The sequence below is a fragment of the Gallus gallus genome, chromosome 5, assembly GCF_016699485.2.
Source record: "Gallus gallus isolate bGalGal1 chromosome 5, bGalGal1.mat.broiler.GRCg7b, whole genome shotgun sequence".
In the NCBI taxonomy this organism is placed as follows: Eukaryota; Metazoa; Chordata; class Aves; order Galliformes; family Phasianidae; genus Gallus; species Gallus gallus.
The window spans coordinates 18,317,332-18,338,360 of record NC_052536.1 but is presented as its reverse complement, the minus strand read 5'-3'; the positions used below and the strand labels follow the sequence as shown (position 1 = coordinate 18,338,360).

At 41.5% G+C, this 21,029-nt stretch overlaps 1 protein-coding gene across 3 annotated transcripts in view; it reads right to left on the bottom strand.

Moving 5' to 3' along the window:
• Positions 1-5,414: 5,414 nt before the first annotated feature.
• The window catches only part of EHF (ETS homologous factor), a 34,043-nt gene continuing 18,428 nt past the window's right edge, over positions 5,415-21,029 (bottom strand). For 2 of the 3 annotated variants that reach the window (XM_046941893.1, NM_001277584.2), the window contains exons 2-9: positions 20,844-20,943; positions 17,990-18,235; positions 17,622-17,681; positions 15,361-15,429; positions 15,201-15,269; positions 12,250-12,309; positions 9,968-10,163; positions 5,415-9,069 (exon numbers count right to left, since the gene is read on the bottom strand). In XM_046941893.1, the coding sequence (XP_046797849.1) occupies positions 8,970-9,069; positions 9,968-10,163; positions 12,250-12,309; positions 15,201-15,269; positions 15,361-15,429; positions 17,622-17,681; positions 17,990-18,235; positions 20,844-20,940 (897 nt within the window). In that variant the 5' untranslated portion in view covers positions 20,941-20,943 and the 3' untranslated portion in view covers positions 5,415-8,969. The remainder of the gene's footprint in view (positions 9,070-9,967; positions 10,164-12,249; positions 12,310-15,200; positions 15,270-15,360; positions 15,430-17,621; positions 17,682-17,989; positions 18,236-20,843; positions 20,944-21,029) is intronic. The other variant, XM_015287090.4, reaches the window with a different exon arrangement.

Here is a 21,029-nt window from a genome sequence, read left to right as displayed (position 1 = left end):
ATGGAGCCTGGCATGACAGGACAGATTGTACTCTCACCTGGGACAGCTTGAGGAGAGCTCTAGAGAAGTGAATCTAGATTCAGCCCCAAAATGGGGAAGAGCTGGGAAAGAACCACAGTGGTAGGTAGGAGCTGTGCTGTGCCAAGGGATGGCTGCTGGGGTGGGAGGACAAAGTGAGTCCCTCTTCCATGGGAGCATGGTAACAGAATGGATTAACTTTACCATGTATCTAAATTTCCTTGAAAGCAAACATGCCTTTCATTACCCACAAACCTACCAGGAAAAGAGCTGTGTGTGGCTGTGTGACAGCAACTGAGTGCGCCATGCATCCTCAAGCAGAGTGGCCTTCTGCACTATTTGTCTTTCTGGCATGCCAGTGATTTCAGCCTGAACATATTAAAATGGCTAGCTCACGATCTGTAAAATACTGAAAAATATTGGTTTGGCATGAATAACTGGTGAATCATCAGCATTTGTAATTGTTTAGGGGCATGGAGGTAGTTCTGTGTTATTTGTATTCTGATTTCACATGAGAACATTGATATGAAACAGCAGTAATTGAATCTGATAAGCACCAGTGAGCCTTTCCCCAGGAGAGGAGGTACGATTCAGAGGGAGATAGAGGAGTACAGAGAGAACTCTAGAGCTAGGCATGGAGACTTGCAGGTTGCCTCATATCACTACTCATAGATTTTATACACTCCCAAAATGAGAGATCATCAGCTCAGGCAAAGCTAATTACCTGAAACATTATGATTGTATCTGCCATAAGAAGGATGAGATTCAAGGCATTTCCCCTCCCCCCTTTTTAATTAGTTGTCTGTCTATTTAAGCTTTCTTTGAAAATATAGGGCTCTTAGACAGCATAGGACTGCAGTCTGCACATCTCTGGTGACACGCAGCTGTCACTGATTGTTTTTCTCCTTCTATTGGTCGGTGGCTGTGCTGAGAAAAGGTACCACTGAGCAGCATCAGGCTCTGGTGTTGTCCTCCATTCCCTCCCAGCTGCGCTGACTCAGAATGAGAGAGCCCCTGGAAGCAGATTCGGTTGGCAAATTTAAATTTCCCTGACTTGGCAAATCCAAAGCTTGTAACTGTGTAAGCTAGAGCCAAAGGCCTAGTTTATTCTTAGCCTGTGAAAGCCAGCTCAAGGCTGGTGGCATCTGGGGAAAGGGCAGTTCCCGTGGGTACAGCTGGGGATGCTGTAACTGCCCCACCTCGGAAAAGGGGGTGGAAGAAGAGAGCAGAGGCAGGAGCTGACACACAGTGAGCAAGCTGGCAAGACCTGAAGGGGAGGGTGCAGTTCACTCATCCCAGCATTCTTCATGCTCTCTAATGGAGGGCTACATCTCAGCATCCTCACAGCACCAACCTGGACCTTCTCCAGTGTCATCTGTCTTCAGACCTTTCTGCAGCACTCACTTGTCACAGCATATTAAAAGTCTCTGGCATACATCTTTGGCCAGGTCCCAGGAGGTGAGGGTGCAGAGCAGCACTACAGCCCTGCACTCAACCAATCCTACCTTCTCCAGGGGCTGCAACCTGGATCAGTTAGACACTTCTCACTTGTGGAGCTTTCCTCCAGCCTGCCTCTGAGAGCTGCGAAGCACAGTAATCTCATCCCCACACAATCCCATAGGTCACGTTATTGTTCAAGATTCTATAGGTGCAGAAAGGAGTTTTGAAAAGAAACATGTGAGAGAGTCATGTCAGCCCTGAGGACTCTTATTTCCACCAGTGGGTCTTGAGATCCTTCAGTTTTCAGTCTCTTTGCTGCTCTGAGGACACATAGAGGGAGAGGGTCCTCTGCAAAACACACAAGATGTGTTGTGATACTGAAATCGCTTCTTGAAAAAGCACTCACACCTCTCTGAATTACCCATAGCTTGAAATGAGGAAATCCCAGTGCATGGTTATGCAGAAACCTGGAATCAGTCACAAAACATCTGCCAATGGAAAAACAAAGTGACTTTCACAATGAATGAAAGTTGCAATAAATAGTCCACCTGTTAATCTCAGTTTGCAATCAGTCCATTCAAACAATAAATCACTTGAACTAATTCTCTGGAAGAAGAAACTATCTTAACATCTAGAGAGGTGTCAAGCTGCAGGCTCAGATACAAACAAACAAGTGCAATACACGCATGCAATTTATAACAGTAGAGAACAAGTATTTATGAAGCTTTCACACCTCCCTGGGGCCCAGAAGTGCTGCATAAGGAGCAGGCTGGTTTGCAAAGGTAAAAGCCAAAAGCACATTTTGTGTTGCTCTTCTGTGGGCTTTGTAAGCCAACTGTAGGAACAGAAACTGCATTTCTGGCCTATCCTGTCGTCCTGACCCTAGGCAAGATCTGAGAGGAGAAAACAATTGCAATGCTGAAATTCTGTAGATTGCATCCAGATTTTCTCACTTTTAAGTTAAAATTCAAAGCAGTGCTTAAGGTAAAATACTCTGAATCAAATAGGTATTACGGACGTGCGTTGAATGACAGTGAAATTGACGGCCTGTGGTAAAAAGGACGGTAATCAAGGCAGGAGCAATGATCCATCAGGATGTAAAATTTGTGGGACGGATCCTTAATTAGTTTGATTAGAATGAAAATATATGCTGGGTTACACCAGAGTTATCAGCAAACCAGAATACCTTAAGCAAAATGCAGTTACAGCTGCCATGCTGTTGACTTTTACCCGAAAATTTCATTAATCAGCTACTCCTAGAAACACCTCAAACTGGAACAAATGCAGCTTCTGATGCAACACAACATGCATGCGACTTTTGTGCAGCCTCGAGCTTCGTGATTAACGTACAACTCTGCTGTATTTTTACCTTTGGATCTTCCAAAAAGAGGTGAATCGCTGAAGAGGTGCAAATGCTTCGCCAACTTCTACAGAAGCAGCAACAGAAGTATCTTCATCTGTGCCTTAGAAAACACAAAATGCTTCTTAAAGAATAACTGAATTAAATCAGATTCATTTCCAGTGTAATTACTATAATGTAAAAGACAAAAACAAAATGCAAAAAGTTATTACAAAAACCTTTTCTCAAAAATTAAAAGTAAAATGACAAGAAAAATCTCTCCTGTTTTACTTCATGTTATTTGTTCTCCTGACATGTTGGAAATCTCTTCGGTTTTCAGTTAAGAAAAAATTCCCCTTCATAGGTTTCAAACATTAAAATACTCCTGTGAAATATATGTTGGTGTTGTTGGGCTTTTCATGTAGAAACAATTCCAGGTTACTCACATCAAAATGAAAACACCTGAGAATGCTTAAGAACTCTCACAGAAATAACCAGCACTTTTCAGCTGGACTTGGCTATTCAAGTCAGCAGCCTCAAGAAAAATAATCCCCCCACACAGAGACTGCTCAGGAGAGATGCACTGCCGTTTCACTGGAGAAAAATTCAGATTTTCTGTCTTGAGAAGAAATGTAATTTTCCTTTTCATTTCAGTGACATCTCATATTTGCTTTAAAATTAAACCCCAACCTCACACAAAGTATCTTTTTCCCAGGAGCATTAAAAGCTCTGTGATCCAAAACGATCCCAAAAGTCTGTGAAGAAGAAGCTATAATTTGCCTCTCTGCTTTGCAGGATGTGGTGCAGCATCACAGACCATCCCTCTCCTCCTCATTCCCCATGTTGAGACTAAATGCCATTGCTAGAAATTCAAAAGTTGATGAGAGAAAAGGAGAATATTATACCATTTTGAAGACAGAGGAGGGAAATTCTTCAGCAGAAAGCATATTTTTAGTCATTTTGCTTCCATAATTCTTTTTTTAGCCTTACAAGATTATGTCATGCATACAGGCATATTGTTCTCTTTTCTTCTCCTTACAGTTGTAATTAGACTTGTAAACACTAATTTATTAAATTTTTGCAAGCAACCTCTGGTGGGAAGAATATAAATAGACTGATTTGGATGTCATCAACTCTTTTTCTGCCTTTGGAATTCCACACAGAAGCATTCAGTGCAGTAAGACGTGGCCATGCATTGAGTCTCTTTCTCATGTTCTTTGCTGTTGTTGTTTTCCTGGCATTTTCTTGAACTTTCTCACATGTTGAAACAGTGTCTGGTGACTGAAAGAGCTAAATATCAAGGAAATAGTAACAAGAGTGCTCACTAGAGGAAATTCCTGGCTGGCATAGAGCTCAGTCAAGTTGCCTTCATCTCAGGACTTGGGCTGCCTGTGCAAAACTCCGTCAGCCTGGGAGCAAACGCTGCAAACCCCAATAGATTATCTGTCTTTTAAATAGATGATGCTGCTTGGGAACCATTGGTATTGGTAACTTCTAACTGCTTATCTTTCTACAGTACCAGATTTCACTTAACTGAACCAATTCTCACTCACTCCTGTCACAGACATGCGCGCAAATTTATATTGGGTTTAGATTAAGCTTGGAAGACTGTTTCCAGTGCATATTTTACTTACTTTCAATTTACACAGGATTTGCAAACAGAACATTTATTTCACATGGCCTTAGAGTGTGGCTGAAAACTGCAGTCTTGCTTTATTTTAAGTGATAAGCAGAGAAGGTTACTTTTAAATATGCACTTATTTGCATGTTTCCAGACAATATTCTTATTCGTCTTTGGCTCAAATATCGGCCTCAGCTTGCTTGAAACGAAAGCCCAGCCATTTTCTGGAAAACTAGTTGTGTCCTTACTTAAAATTCAGCCTGAACCAGCATGATATCTGGTTCCTGTTCCTCCTGAAGGCTGACACAGGACTCCTGAGCCCTCAGACTGCGACAGCCCTGTGGGAAAGCAGCCTGGTTCTGCAGGCTGAACGCGAGGGCTGTGCCCGTGTCTGAAAATCAAATGTTTTCTCTGATATAGCCACAGGGTGCAAATGCTGTGTGAGCCTACTCTGAATTTCTCTTAAGTATCAGGTTTTTCATTTTTTCCCTCAAACTGCAGAACAAATCGGGAGAAAGGTGTTCTCTTTGTTCATTGAGTGTTTTCGTAGCTATCTCTTGGGTGAAAAAATAGCACAAAGGAAAGGACTTTGCCACTTTAGCTGCTTTGATTCAGTGAAGGAAATGCTCGGTGTGAGTAATGCCAGCCATAATCAGACAAGCCCTTGTGCGTGCTCCAGAATGCCTTGAAGTTAAATCTGCAGTGCTGAAGTAAGACTTTGTGAAGTTCAGCGGCCAAACAAGAAAGGCAGTCTGGCTCTGCTGACAGCACTGACAATGAGCCTTGTGGGACGTGGAAGACATTTGCAAATCCAGTGGCTTTACCAGAGAAGGGCTATGCCACCTATCAGTTCAGTAGGCTACTGGATTCTGTGGGAGTTACATCTTTGTTTTTTTTCCCAATATTGAAATATTCTCCAATATCAAAAAGACCTCATGGTAGCCATAATTCCAGTCTCAAGAGATAAGAAAACAAAGGTAAATGTTCACCAGAAAGTTTCTTTCACGAGTCATTTATTTGAATTTATATCATGACCACAAAAATAGAAACAGTCTTTATAACCATTCTGTGATACATAGTCTCCAAGCTGAGATTTACAATGGCAATAGAGAAATATCTCACGTGGGCTTTTTTCCACATGTGTATGTTGAAGAAGCTGTGAGAAGCAAGCAAGAATTATGCAATTCGCCTCAGAAAGAAAGACAAAAACGTAACTAAACATGTTAATGTCTGTGCAGTTCACCAGCCTACATATATTTTCTCAGGATGTTTTAAGAGTAAGTTGCTCTAACCTCGTGCAGAAAATAGAGTTGGAGGGGTGCTCACACCGACACCTCTGACACTGTAATTTGCATGTATCTATATAAATATAATATACTTTCCTATCTAGAGCTTTATACACATGAAAAATTATGGTACAATAAAAATCTATACACATGGTGCTACCAGTTGAGCAGCTGCTAAATTAAAGGATACATCTAAAAATATGATTGCTCAGCTTCTGAAATACAAAATAAAAGAGCAATCAGAAATGCTTTTTGTTTAAATAGTAATTTACATAAACATTCATCTCTTCATTTTCTCCATTTGCTTAGGCCTGGTAAAAAGATTCCCTTTGGTTGGTTGCATCTGTCCTTGGCAAGAACTGCAGATTTAAACAGCCCTTTGTGTTTGTCTTAGGCGAGGGTTAATATATTTGTGAAACATAGTAAAAGTTGGCTGGCTTCTATTCCAGGTTTGTGCTATTGTAATGCTGAATGACAAGTACCTAGTCTGAAAAGTTCTACAGAATGGGAATGTAAACTTGCATGACTTCCACGCTTGCTGAAAGACATGACAGTAAAAGACTGGCATTTGTACTGCAACCCAGCATAAATCACTGTCTGGATTTATAGTGGGCTTTACGTGAAGCTTCTTATTTTCAAAACCTTTACAAGCATGTTTAGCTGCTGCTCAGTAAAAAAGAGGTGAGACATCTATACCACGAGTTCAGTGTATTTCCCGGGAAGTTGCTGAGAGATCTGGTAGGAAGCAGTTTTTGAAGGTATGATAATCAGTAAGACACGAGTTAACCTGAGATCTAGCACAACAGCATGGCTATGGCCATCAGCTATACCTTTTTGCTTCCAGAGCAAGAAAGGATGAAATCTGGGTGCCAGGGGATTTGTGACGGTGGCACTGATTTCAGGCTTTCACTCAAGGGTGGATTGGAATGTGTAGGGGGATAAGCCTGGAGTACAGTGGTGATGGGTTGATGGTTGGACCAGATGATCTTAGTGCTCTTTTCCAACCTTAATGATTCTATGATCCTATGAAAGGGCTGCAAATAACTGTGGGGCTGGAGGGAGGAAGGTGACGATCTTTGGAACAAAGTGAAGGCTCTCTCCTCATCTGGTGGCATGGTTCTTGCTGTATGAACTACAAAATGATGGTAAATGGAGTGGAATGTAGCCAATCAAGCTGAAAAAAGAGGAAATTAGTGAGTTGCGCAAAAGCAAGCAAGGCTGGCACAGTCAGTCCAAAAAAAAAAAAAAAGAAGAAAGAAAGAAAAAAAAAGAGATACACTGAAAGAAAAAAAATGCTTTGAAGTACTGAGACTTATAACTTGATTTGTAAATTAGACGAACCTCTCTCCACCCAGGTTATGAAAAGTAAAAATTGTCTTGTACGGGTAATTGATGGTGACAGCTTTGGCACACACACTGTAGGAGGTGGTGCTATTGTTAGACATGCCCTACATGTGTAGATAACAAGTTAGGCTCTAATGTTTGCCTACAAATTGTTGCTAAGCACATTTGATGCCATTTATATTGATACTTCTGTTGTCTCTTGGTTTCATCTCCATTTCCTTTTAAGACAAACAAAAAATGGAATAGCTTACAACCTCCAGCTGCACCCTGCTGCATTTCTGGCTAATTTGGATTCAAATCCAAGAGATGTCTGAGGAAATGGATATTGGATGGATTTAATATTATTTTTTCTTTTCCCCTGGATTTCTCAGCCCCTGTAATTGCCACTGCTTTCCAAATTCCCAATCCTTGAAATAGTGAATAGGAATTGATCTTTGTTTCACCTCTGTTAACCAAGAAAATCCTGTTTCTCAACTCCCACATCTCATGTACTCAGTGACCTGGTGAAGAGCTGCCTCCTCTAGATTTATTTCCCCATGTTCTGCCTGCGCCTGATGCCAGCAGGAAGCATTTGTGAGTTGGATTGGAGAAAGAAAAAGCTGCCAATGAATGTTCAGTCTCTGCACGGCACAGCTAGAGACAAGCCCAAAATACTGACCCAAACCCAGATTCAAGCATCCCCAGTGTCTCAGTGTCTTTATGTTGGTGGGTTTTTCTGCAACTAAGAATGCCAAAAAATAAAAAATAATTAAAAAAAAAAAAGCAAACAAATACAAATACAAAGAGCTAGACTTGAGAAAAGCAAAGAGAACTCATATTTTACATGCAACGGAGTTTTACATTTCTCGGAGGTTATCTGAAAATATATGTCCAAATGAGACTTGACCTGCCAGGAATCATAGGACTTGAAGGAACTTGGGGAGGCTTCTCCCTCGTGCCATTGGATTAACACATGTTCTGCTTGCCCCCCTCCTCATTGCTTTATGTGCCATGGATGTGCTTTAGTTAGGAATCAGGTAGGGGAGAGTATTCTCTCTACTGGGAAACTGGTGTCTTTTGGTAAGTTTGCCCAGTTAGAAAACAGTCATCTTCCTCTAATGGCTTTTAGTCCCTGAGATTGACTCTCTTCCTGCAGTCTACTTCAAAGATAGTTAAAGTCAGTCATAAACAAATAGCCCTTTTCATGGTGTGAGCTGAATGCCCTTTGGAGGTTAGGGAGGATACTCAGTACCAGGCAAGGTCCAGTCCTAAACTTCTGCCTACAAAAGAAGGTCCCAGTGGTGGAGGTAGTATGGGTTCTCCAAGTAAATGCTCACACCCCACCTTGCTGAGCTACTGCTCTCAAGGCTGGGACAAGCCAACTGAAGGGGAACCCACTGTCTGGATTAATAAAAGCAACTGGAAGCCAGCAAAGTGTTGAAACATTCAGAAATTGGAGGGAAGGAACAAGTGATATTGGCCAATGAAAGCTATAAACCAGCTGGTTATGGAAGAAGACTACTTGGCTCAGAGATGCTTTACAGTTTCTCCACTTACAGTTGCCTTCCAAAGTGGATTATCATACTGCCTAAATGCCCTAGTATTTTGCTCCTTCCCTTTCTTTGCATGACTCACAGCATTGTCATAAATCACATTATGCCTGTATGACTTAACAAAAAAAAAAAGAAAAAAGAAAAACTTCACAAGAAGGGAAAAATAATCATAATTCTATAATGTTATCTTATATCACAGAAAACTGTGTACATTTTTTCCCCATACAGGACATACTTCAAATAAAATAATTTTAACACCAATAATGATAATGTTCCTTCTTCCCGACAGAAGTAGAATTGTTTTTTCACCCCAGTTTGGTACATAAATATAAGAAAATAGTCTTTGAATATTTACATCCAGGTGTTTTAAGTGTTATTTCTTGACATCTTTAATTCTCATTTTCTCTCCAGCCACGGGCATTCTTTCCAAATTTGTATACTAATCTGCGACCATCCACACGCTCCAGGATTTCTCTTTTATAATAATATCTGTTAAAAGAAACACGTAAAAAAGATTTAAACTAAAATGTACAGTCTTAGAAGACCACAGTCAAATTGGGAATCACAAAGCTATCTGAAATGTCTTTATTTTGCTTCATTTTATGTTATTTTATCATATTTTATTACACCTAAGTTTAATCTAACTGAAAGACAAGGAAGAAAAAATCATTGTGTCTTCTTTTTACTTCACATTAATCATCTTACGAATTTGAATCTCACCATTTTTCAAGTTACAAAGTATTGCCCTATTCATTACATGCTCTGATTAGATTTCATCTTGTTTTGTTTTTTTTGGTGGTGTTTTTTTTTCCTAAATAAGCCAGCATCTGAAATCTGACCAGGAAAGAATCTAAAATTCCATTTTGAAATACAGTTTGAACTTCTGTGGGTTATGGGAAATTCTGAAAATGTTAAAGCAAGGGACAAAGAAGATCCTCACAGAGGATTTGTAAGCCCGTTTTAAGATGATGGGCAGGGGAACATTTATGTTCTGAACACTGGTGCAGAAAACAAGTTCTCCTTAATTTAAAACTTCCCAGCTCAGTAGTACATGAACTTTCAGCTTGCTATAATCATTTTTCCATCCTACAATCAAATATATTTATTGGTTGGCAATGTGGACAGAAACAGTATCTATTATGTATAAAATATATTGTAAATATTATATAATATGCGTATTATAGTATACAGAAGGAGCAATAAATTAAGACAAAGCAGAATGTAACATTACAACCTCAAAATCAGTGGGAGAGACTTTGATGCTGCAAATAAATAAACAAACAAACAAACAAACAAATAAATGGAACTCCTGCTGCTTACAGTTCATTTGTAAAAGTAACCAGATTTTCTATTTCTTTTTGTGCACAATTTCTTTATGTGCACTCACCTCATAGCCCGGCTGAGCTTCTCGTAAGTCATGCTGCTGTTGTTCTTCTTCTTCCCCCAGAGCTGAGCCACAGCTTCGGATTTTAAAAATCTGAAGACACCTTCTGACCGGTCCTCCCACTTGATTAATCCTGGGTATTTCTCAGGGTTAAGAAGAATATCTCGAATAAATTCCCAGAGATGAGTTCCTCGAGGGTCTGAAAGAGGAAGAGTGCAGAAGGAAGGAGTTTAAGGAGCTCTCTGGGCATGCTCTTTATTATGCCATTTTCTTATGACATGTCATCTATAATCAAGTACCACTTAGTAAGGATGGGCCATGCCTTGTGGAGTGCAGAACCACCACCTCAGAGCTACATGGGTGAAAACACTGATGGCCTTTACACCAAGGCTGGGGCTGAGCATCAGTGTTCGGCAGGCTGAGCCCCGAGGCAAAAGGATGGGTGGAAGCCTCAGCAACCAGGGGAGGTAGAGACCACACCATCTCCTGCTTCCTGAACTGAACACCACTTTGGCACTGAACATGCTTGTCTTCTCCTCACCTCCCTTGCCCATTTTTCCTGATACTCTTCTATAGCATGGCAGCATGTGACCTGGTGTTATTGTGCAGCTTGTGAAACTGTAGAACTGTACAGTGGGCACCAAAGCGCCATGCATTTAAAACAGAGAAACAGAAGGCAAATGAAATTCCATGCTGTTCCACATAAGCAAGTGTTCGGTCTCAAGTGTTCTTGATTGAAGTTCTAGATAGACTTCAAGAAAAAGGTGTATACTAGATAGAGGGATAGTGGTAAAAATGGATAGCCAAAATTGTATAGGAAAATAGCATTAAAAGCTTGACTGCAATAGGAGAAAGAGCAAAAACAGACATCCAAGTTCAATATGGAGGCCCTATTTAAGCACGGCTCTGTTCCAGCTATTGTAGAGACGACACGAGAAAGCCCAGGTAGAAGGAGGAAAACAAACAAACACACAGTCAAGCAAGTACGATGTGGTGCTATATGAATGAAGAATAACAGCGATAAGGTGGGCCAGAAAACAGATGTCCTTTAGTCTGCTTTCAAATGCATGTAAGGCTTTAGACCAATGTAAGAAGAAAACAACCTCAGCAAAGATGAGATGTTAAATAGAAACTGGTATACAGGTAACATTAATAGCTTTCAGTCAACTAATCCAGTATTTTTCTTTGCTACAATAATTGCTTTCTAGAAGCAACAAAATGTAGTAGATCTAGTCTATCTGGACATCAGCAACAGACTGTATAGATAATGGTACAACAATTACTGATGAAACTGGAAATGTAGGGGATTAACCCAGCATGGCAAAGTGACCTTTACTTTATGCCAAGACTGTGATGGGGCTCTTCTCAGGTTCATCTTCAGACCACGCCTACTTAATCTCTTCATTAGCAATCTTGATACACACACACAACACAGAAAAAGTCTGTGGCAGATGAAAGTTCTGGAGTTCTGAATGAGCAAAGTCACAGAGCAGGATGAGAAGTCATGAAGGAAAAACTAATCTGGAGACTACAGAAACAGGATTAAATTGAATACTGCAGTTCACATCAGAGGACCAATATTAATACGCTCTGTTATAAACACAGGATGAAAAAAACATATGCAAGTTATTTTCAGGTTTGAAATCCCAGTAAAATGCATTAACAGAATAGTGTCTATGAATCACAGATATGGTAATCAGTCTTCAGACTCAGGTTGAATCAAAACTAGCAGAAAAAGAGGATGAGGATGAGGGGAGCAGAAAGACTGCTGTGTCAGAAGGAGAGGCAGCTGTAGGAGTAGGGGGCAGGTGTTTGCTCATGATGCCATGCATGAAAAGTTCTGGGAGGAGATGCAGAACTGCATCCCTGGCATTGCTGCACCTGGCAAGCACGAGAACAGGCACAGCAGGGCCTGTGCACAGACCTTCCTTATTTAGTCCATCACCTCCTTTGTCATCCCTATATTTCAGATCACCAGCTAAGCTCAACACAGGGTGGAGGAAACTGAATTCTGGTGGTTTCCCTCTAGGCTCCTATTGATAAAAGCAATTAGAGAAGTGCAAAACTACTGCATCAAAAATAACGTGAGCAAACAGCACCAGAAACAGTCAGATCCTTGGAGAATTCAATCAGAGTAACCATCTAACCAGTTCTGCTTTCAAAATGAACTCAGAATGCTCCCTTTTCCTTCCCAGTGGGTATCTACTCTTAATGTGTTTCTTTTCCCTCAATCAAACAACCATTATAAACCACGGATGTTATAACCATTACAATCATGGACTTACTGTGTTTCTTGGTGTGGGACTTTGGGGTATGATCTTGTGTTTTTTTCACATCTGAAGAATCTGTAGAGAGGAAAATGAAGCCTATTTGTAAATTTGATTAAAGGTTTTCCATTGACTAGCAGGTTGAAAGAAATAAAACCACAAAAAAGAATGAATATCTCTTTTAAAGATAATCACTTTTCAGAAGGCAATCTAAGGGAGGAGGAAGGGGGAGAGTTTTGTTTTCTGTACTGTATGGTAATCAGCACACTTCACAAAGAGACCATTGATGAATAAAGAATGAACACAGAGGTAAACATTTGGCTTTTGAAAGCTAAATTAGATTAACAAATACCTCACCCCATGCTATGTGTGAGAGAGAGAAAAATAAGAGAATCACGTCTATAAAAGGAAGCCTGAATTGTCCCATTATGTCTTAGTCTTTGCAGAAGCATGTATCTTTGGGGGCTTATTTGTTTCTGAAGAGATGATCTAATGTGAAATGTATGCGCTGGTACCGGTGCACAGAACACCTACCTGACTAAAACATAATGAACTGGCACGGCACGGTTGTTTGGGGGGCAGGGAGAGGGACTGCACTGGTAGGAGGTTTTGGCAGCTGGACGTGCATATATTGTTCCATGGCTTGGAGCCACAGAAACAAGCCATTTCTCACTGATGGTGCTTTATCACCTGCAGCCAGCCCCAGGAGGAATCGGATTTCTGGCACAAATGTTTCTTCAGAAACGAAGAAAAAGAAAAGTTCTGTCTGTTCCTTGCCGTCCCCCACCTGGCAGCCTGACTGCATCCCGCTCCACAGCTCCAAGGTCTTGCAAAGTCTGTGGGACCGTCCCAAGAGGGAGGCCCTCCTCTATTTGCTTTTCGGCCTGCTTCGTGCCTGAATGCCACAAAGCAAAGCTGAAGGTCCCACGCACGTTTTCCCAGCTTCTATGAATGCAAGATTATCATACTTTTCATGGAAACGGGACATTTGCATGTGCAAATGACTCACAGGAAATATTCATTTGCATAGAAACTTGTTGGATTTGCACAAGCAACTGCAATAACTGCATGTGAAAAGGTAGATCCAAAGCCATTCACACACTCACTTTATTCACACGTAACTGGATATGTACCCCAAGCAGGGCAGAGAGAATAAGTCCAACCTCCCCTTGCTCTGAGCTGACATAATTACTGTCCTTGACCCCCCGAGCAGCAAATGCGCTCTGAGTCATTTTGCCTTCCCACTCTCGAAGAGCAGGAACCAGCCTGAACCTCACTCAGCTTGGGGGAAAAAGTAAAATGAGGCTTATTTCACTGCCTTTCCTCAGATTACGATCCCCCAGTGTTATTAAAAGCCTGTGGGAACTCCTGGTGAGGACAGCAGGACCAGGCCCTTTATTTGCCCTCTTATTTAAATCCTTTCCATTTTAAAATCCCACAATTTGCTCGCAGATGTTTGTTATGCTCTGTTTAGCTGGAGATTTATTCTTGGAGACTCAGTTGCCTTCTGCCTGGCTGGTGATTTACTCTGGATTTCAGCTGTGTACACAGCCTCTCGCTCTGCCTCCCTCTCACATGGAGACCAGTTTCAAACACGCCGTGTTGGGAAGCCGGGGCCTGACAGATGAAAAGAGTTACAATGCAGTTTCAACAAAGCTGTCTTGCAAAACTTGTGACAAAAGGTTGCAGGGTATTTGCATATGATTCAGGAATGAGCCATATTCTTTACGGGATATACAAATTTAGTTTTTACAGGAGGCTGTGCCCTTGGCGTGCCACCCTCGCTCTAGGCTCAAGCAGTCAGCGGGTAAACACACCACGCCAGGAGCTTGACAGGTCCCCAGTCCCACCAGAGCGTTCTGAACTCCTGGCAGCCATCTTAGCAGAGTGGGTGGAGGCGGCGGCAAAAGCAAACAGAGTGGGGGTTTTGGTATTGGTTGTTTTTTTTTTTTTTTTCTTTTTAAGGTTTGGTGGTTTTCTTTCTCAAGTTAGGTTTTTTCTCTCTTATTAAATTGATTGCCAAGTGCATTCATTTAAGCCACACATCACAGTAGCAAGCCCAGTGGTGCCGGGAGGCAGGGGCGCAGTGGGCACAGGGGCAGTCACAGCTCCACAGCGCTCTGCAGAGACAGCGCCTGCGAGGCCACATCCCCAGCAGCACACCTCCCTCGTTACCCCATGACTTCTACCTGTCTCCCTCAGGCCTATCTGCCTGAAAGCCTTCTAAGAGGATCGTGCCTTTCCTTCCCCCTTTCTCACTGCCTCATGACCTCAGATTCCCTTTTCCCTCCACCTCGCACTCACCTCCATTCTGCTGCCTGCAGCAGGATGTGCCCTGCAGAGCACCCCGACATGTGTGCCCTGCCTGCGGTTTCGATGGGCGCTGCATTAAATGGGTTTGCTCTTTTTCCTGCCCTTTAGCAGACAGATCGTATCTCTCCTGTGGCCTCATCGAGCTCTGAGAAGGGGTGAAATGGCGTGCTGGGCCTGCCTGGGGACAGGCTGGGCTGGGAGTGGGCAGGGGGCTCCAGGCCTGCCCTACGGTGCCCAGCAGCTGCCTCCAGCCTGCCCCCAAACCTACTTGACATGAACAACCAGCTCAGCAGGGAACTGCAGCTGCTTCTGGGGAGAAATATGGCTATTATTTGCCCACACTCGGCTACCCCACAGAAAAGCAGATGCCTGAGCTGGAACATCTTGTCTCTCTGACACTAACATCTTCCCCTTTGACTCAGTCACTTTAAAAGATATGTGGAGGAAGCAGATTGTTTGATCTTCTTTGTCTTGACAGAGGGAAGAGAGAAGCTACAATAATAATGATAGCAAAAAGAGTTGTCAGAATCAGTACTGCTTGGTATAAAATGACTGGAGGCTCAGATTCAATCCTGCAACAGAAGACCACGGAGACTATTATATGCCAGTAGCTTTGGGAGAAGCAACAATTAACAATATAATTACAAGTTCCTTACCAGGAGGCTGGTGACTCGGTGTCGTCATGGAGATCTGAGCACGACAGAACGTTTTGCTGTCCAATAGCTCTGGGAATTAAAAAGAAAATGTTTAAAGTAATGTACTCTGACAACAATAGAGCTACTTCAGAAAAGCATGAAGTATGCTGAAGGTAGTTACCTACTGTGCTACCATAGCCACTGTCATACAGGTAATTGTCTTCTTTCCAGGACACCATTAACGATGGATCTGAAGGTGAAGAACAACAAGGAAAATTAAATCAACAAAAGGACATAAGGATGAATATTGAGCACAGACAGACAAAGCAGTATGAAATGTGCAAAAGGAACAGTGAAGAATACTGAGAATTGAAGGGGCTAAGTGAAAAATTACTTCCTTTCTCTCAAATTGTGGATTAGGGTTTGCATACACAGGCAAACATACTTACACAAAGCACTGACTTACAAAATAATTTAGCTGCCTTTTCCCTTTCCTGACTAAGACACCATTTATGCCTACTCTTGTACAAATTTTCCTATGTCAGAACAGCTCTAATTCTACCCAATCCAGTCCTGAAGTTCCAGCCCCTGGTGATTATGACAGTTCTTTGGTGCCACGGAAATGAAAGTGCTCTCGAATATCTAGTAGAACAAGAGAATGCTTTCTATAACAGTGGAACTAGAAAGTCCCCTCCAAGACCAAGCTTCATGTGTAAGCACATGGTGAGAAACATCAAAGCATAAGCCTAGATGCACAAACATTTTATTCCTGGCATGTAAGTCCCCACCCTTAACCCAAAAGCCACTAGTAAGCTTAAAGAGTAATACAACTTAGTGACCTTCTGGTCAGGTGGATCAATACGTACAGAAGTATCATCTTTATAAGCTGTGCAGTGAGCAGGAAATTACTCTTTTTATGGTGCATTTTTGAGGTTAGAAGCTTTAAACACTTATTCTTCTTTTGAACTCAAGCTCAGAAAGGATGAGATCTGAAGTTCAAATCCATGTTTTACTTATTCTTTTTCATGTTCATAAAGATGGGGGGAAAAAAAGAGTTATAGCTAAATAATCATGGTTGGCTGAGTTACCACTTATGACATAGGAATTTAGCAGGCATGCTAAGTAATAGCTGCATGTTTGGGCACCCAGAGCTTGTGTTCTTACAATAGCACACACCCTTTGCTTGTTTGGACACCTGATCTGCCCAGTGTTGCCTCTGAAAACAGGCCTTAGCCAGCCGGAACATGGGGAGACAGCTTGTCTTCACATTTCATCCTATTTCAGTGCCTACAAGGCAGGCTTTCCCCCCTAAACCACCAGCCCATCCCTGCCAGCTCACATGGAGTCCCAGTCTGCACCAGTCCACACTGCCCTACCACCAGGCACAGCGAGGAGCACGAGTCAGTGGTGGGCTTTGATCTTTCCAGGATGTGTGGCAGAGGTACTCTGCAGAGCCCTGTGTATCTCTGCTGGAAGGAGAGACTAACATTATACCAGGATCTCATAAATCAGGACTTAAAGAATTACTGTGGTTTCTTATAGGGCAAGCATCAAGGCCGCTGCATGCATGCCAGCCATACCATGCGGGCACAGGCAGGGAGTGGACTGCAATGCTTGTTTGCTGCAAGAAGGTGAAGAGTGTCCCTGGCTGGGGAGGCTGTGCTCCTCTAGGTTCACTGAATGAACTGGCTGGTAGTATTTGTTGGACACACCTTACACTATGAATCTGTAGTTCTGCTGCCAGGAGATACTAAAATGTGGCTAATGAATACATCTACAGACAAAGATGCTGGGACCAGTGTGATAGGCAGTGTTCGGATACAGACAGAGCTGTCCTGGGAAAGGAAGTGGCACAATAATTGTGCCCAAAGTGCACTGAGCTAAGCTGAAGTTCTTTCCCCAGAGAAACAAAGCCCTGGCAGGAAAAGCATCTAGCTACAAATACAACGGAATAAGGGACTGCAGCAGGAAAAATGCAGACTTGGTCAATCCAAAATACTATTATGAATTTCACTTTCATTGAAACGTGAAGAAACTGCAATGAAACATTTTGAATTCTTTTTACTCAAATATGTTTGGTTTGGAAATTTCCTCACATTTCAAGCACTAACAGCACTTCAAAGCAAAATATCTTTTTTCTTAAGAAAAAAAAAAAAACAACTTAAAATTCTGTAAATTGTTTTGAAGTCTGCTGACTATACTAACTCTGAACATTACTGTAGGCTGGTGGTGTTACAGTATTCTCCCAGCAAAAGTGGGAGAAGGTATTATGGTGCTACCTGAAGCTTCAAAAAAATGATTGACTGACATCTGTGTTATTTCTTTAGTCCCGTGTGAAATGCTTGCCATTGCAATTAATACTGTTGTGATCTCTCTCTATTGGAATGGACAACTTCCCCTTTTTGTCACCATAAAAACATAAGTCACCCAACAATTACTTACCTGTTTGCTCTGTCTTCACAACGACATTATGAGATTGGTACATGTCACTTCCACACTGACCTGCAAGAAAGCATATGGCAGATAGGACATGCAACAACAAGCACAGAAGAATTAAAGATACAGCTTCAAGCACAAACCGCTAAAGCTGAGCAAGAGAGCTAATTCCGGAGTGGGGTACAAACCCTTCCCCTTGATCCTTCTGCCTTATACATGACATAAGTGATACAGTAATATAGTCAGTTAGGTATAAGCAATATAGCAAACAAAGCAAATGAGATTTGCCAGGTGGTTTTCAGAAGTGGCTTCTGAAGAGTCCAAAATTCAGACAATTGTACATGCATCTGTACCCCGTGTAGCTCACTATTTACCGTTCCATTTTAGGTGCTGAAGGTTGCTATAAAGCAGCTGCCCTGCTGTCCCGGCTGCCTGAGTGAATTCCTGCAGGCTCATGCTGCACAGATGTTCCCCGTTGATATCAAACTCCTGGAAGGGTATGCAGTTGGCATCCAGTTGGTTGGTATCAAGGAGATGCTGCAGCCACTCCCAGACCTGAAACTTTGTCCAGTACTGAGGATGTATTTCATGCCACTGGGTTCCATAGAAACTGCTGGACACTGGAGAAGAAAATGGGTATTAACTGGCTCTGTTAACACCATGGGATTACGTTGAGTATAGAAAAGTTATATAGCTAAATTTCATGCCCTGGAAGTCCACAAACTTAGACTCTTTTCAGTCTTTAACAGTAGCTCAGTAGCTACTGCTGGAGAAAAACTTTTTTTTTTTTTTAATCAGTTTTCCAATTAAAAATGAAAGATATTACTTTACACCTCCCTTAAGAAGTTGAATGAGTAGGAATGAATTTAGTAATGCTGGCTAAATATACCAAAAATTCTTTGGAGCAAGATAAAGTGCAGAAGTACTGACACAAATGAGTGTTGATCCGTGCATGGGAAAAGTGTTTTAGTGCATCAGAAAATGACGGAAAAGCCTTGCAAAATCCACATAATGAGCAGGGGAAATTTTGTTTGTATAAGGACTGAATATGAATTGTGGAATTCAGCCAACGAACACTAAAACCAAGGCACTCTTACATTGCTCTAACATAAAAATCTATCAGTACGGCCTACAATATCGGGGCAGAGCTGACCTAACAAATGCATGTTATCTTTGTAGTCTGGTAAGATGATTCCTGAATATAATTGTAAAACTCATTTTGAAATTAAGGGAACTGCCTAATTTTCCTCTTAGGATGTCTGAATCTTTTCTTGGTCAGCCTTTCAAACCACTCTCAGTTGTATGTCACTGCATGACAATAATTTATGTGTACAAATGAAAGAAAACATATGCGGGGACAGGATAATTACACAAGATAAGATAAGATGTAAGATATACAAAGGTAGGACTGCCTTGATCCAGCCTCTCAGAAAAGCTAGCAAAAGGAGTTCAGTGCAATTTATTCCTTGGGAAAGGAGGACAGCGGGGAAGGCCAGGCAGAGACAGCGACATGATAAAATGTTCAGAAGAGCAAGAAGGTTCATTTAAGGATGAGAGAATTACAGACTGCAGAGGTGGTTAAATTATGGGAAAAGGAGAGACTGCCATGGCCAAGCTCTGAGTTATCTCCCCAGCACATGGCTTCTCTTATTGGTACCAATCTGGTTTTTCATAGTCTTTCCCACACAGCTGTGAGAAATACAAGTAACAAGGGGTATGGCTAGAAGACCACAAGCAACAGAGCTGGCACATTTTAGGAAATCAGTTCAGCTAGACCTCAGGTCTCTTCAGTTAAGATACAGTGCACAGCGTCAGCTCATGGATGAACACAAAATAAGCCCACAGTTACTTAGGTTCCTTCATCAATGTTGGCCAGCAAAGTCTGCGTCAGTGCTTTACGTAGATTTGCTCATCCTGCTGTTGAAGGATTAGGGGAATGAGTACAGAAATGACTAAGACTTTGGTATGTTGGCAAGCAAAGGTTTGAAGGAACCAAGAAATGTTCCCTGAAAAGGAGGTTGATATTTATTCCTATCATTTCAGAAGAGTCAAGAATTTTCAGAGACTCTCTAATGTAAGCACAAGTCTTTAGTGAGAGGAAGGAGTTAGCATGGTAAATGGACATGACGAGGTAGGTAACTGCATAGGCTGGCCTATGCTTTCAGTTTCCTGTAACTCCAAAAGACGTGTGAATCCTGAGGCTCTCTAAATGGGAAATCCAAATCCATATCTTTATGAGATCCTGTGCAAGATCAGTCAAGACTTTTTTCCATTATTCTGTTACAGGAAGCTTGGTACATTTACTCAAAGCTCACTTTTGTATTTCTTTGTATTTAGAAATTACAAATTAAAAAAAAAATAATCAAACATGAGTTTCACTGAATAGGAACTTTCATTGTAAGTTTTTTGTACCACTCTGTAGATTAGAAGAACAATTGCAACATGTTTGCTTAGATTTTAAGGTTTACGCATTGATTCCAAAACACTATTTTGGGTGAGGAAAATAAAATCAGACGAAACACTGCATGTCTATCTATGCATCTGTATCTACATTTTTATAGAGAGAGAATGTGTATCTGTGCAGCTATATCATCACAAAAACAGTATAATAAATTTCACCCTGTGTGACACCTTGTAAGTTAATTTTGTTGCAAAAGTCATCACTAGCTCTTAGGCATTAGAAGGCACATATGAAATTAAAGAGATGGTTCTGTACATAACAAAGAAGTTCTCAGATCACAAGCTATCTAGTGCCCTAACGCCAGTCTAATTAGATAGCTATCTAGTAATTTGCGCTGAAAAAGCAAATACAGTAAAGGAGCAAAAAGACTACTCCCCTGCAAAGCCGGAGGGGTGATTAGTGCTAAAGAGTAATGTCGGTTCAGAGAGGGCATGAGGGGTAAATGTGACAGAGAAAGAATTCTGGACTGAGGAGAGGGAACATTTGACTCTTCTGCTATCTTGAAATTCATTTTAACAAAAAGGAGCAGTAACAAAATAAGCCATAAACTGGTCACTTTCAGAAATTTAAGTTTTGTGAGTTCAGCTTTTACAAAGAAAATAACAAATGGAAATTTTCCAACACGAAGTGAAACTCCAGTAAACTAGTATCACTGAAAAGCAATACTTGTGCATATTTAAGGGTTAAGTAGCCCCTTCCACCCCTGCCTATCCGCTCCCACCAAAAAAATAAAGGCACGTAGCTCAGAGCTGTTGAATTCCTCCTACCATTGCACGTGGAATATCCATCTGTCCAGGAAGGCTGCTGGTGGAGTAGGTTGCTGCTGGAATTGATACTCATTCTGCCAGCTCCTTCCAAAATCATGATCTGTAAGTGAATCGAACAGCTTGCTTAGTGAGCAGTGTCTAGTCCAAAAGGTAAATGGTAAAAAAAAAATAACAATCCACTGAAGG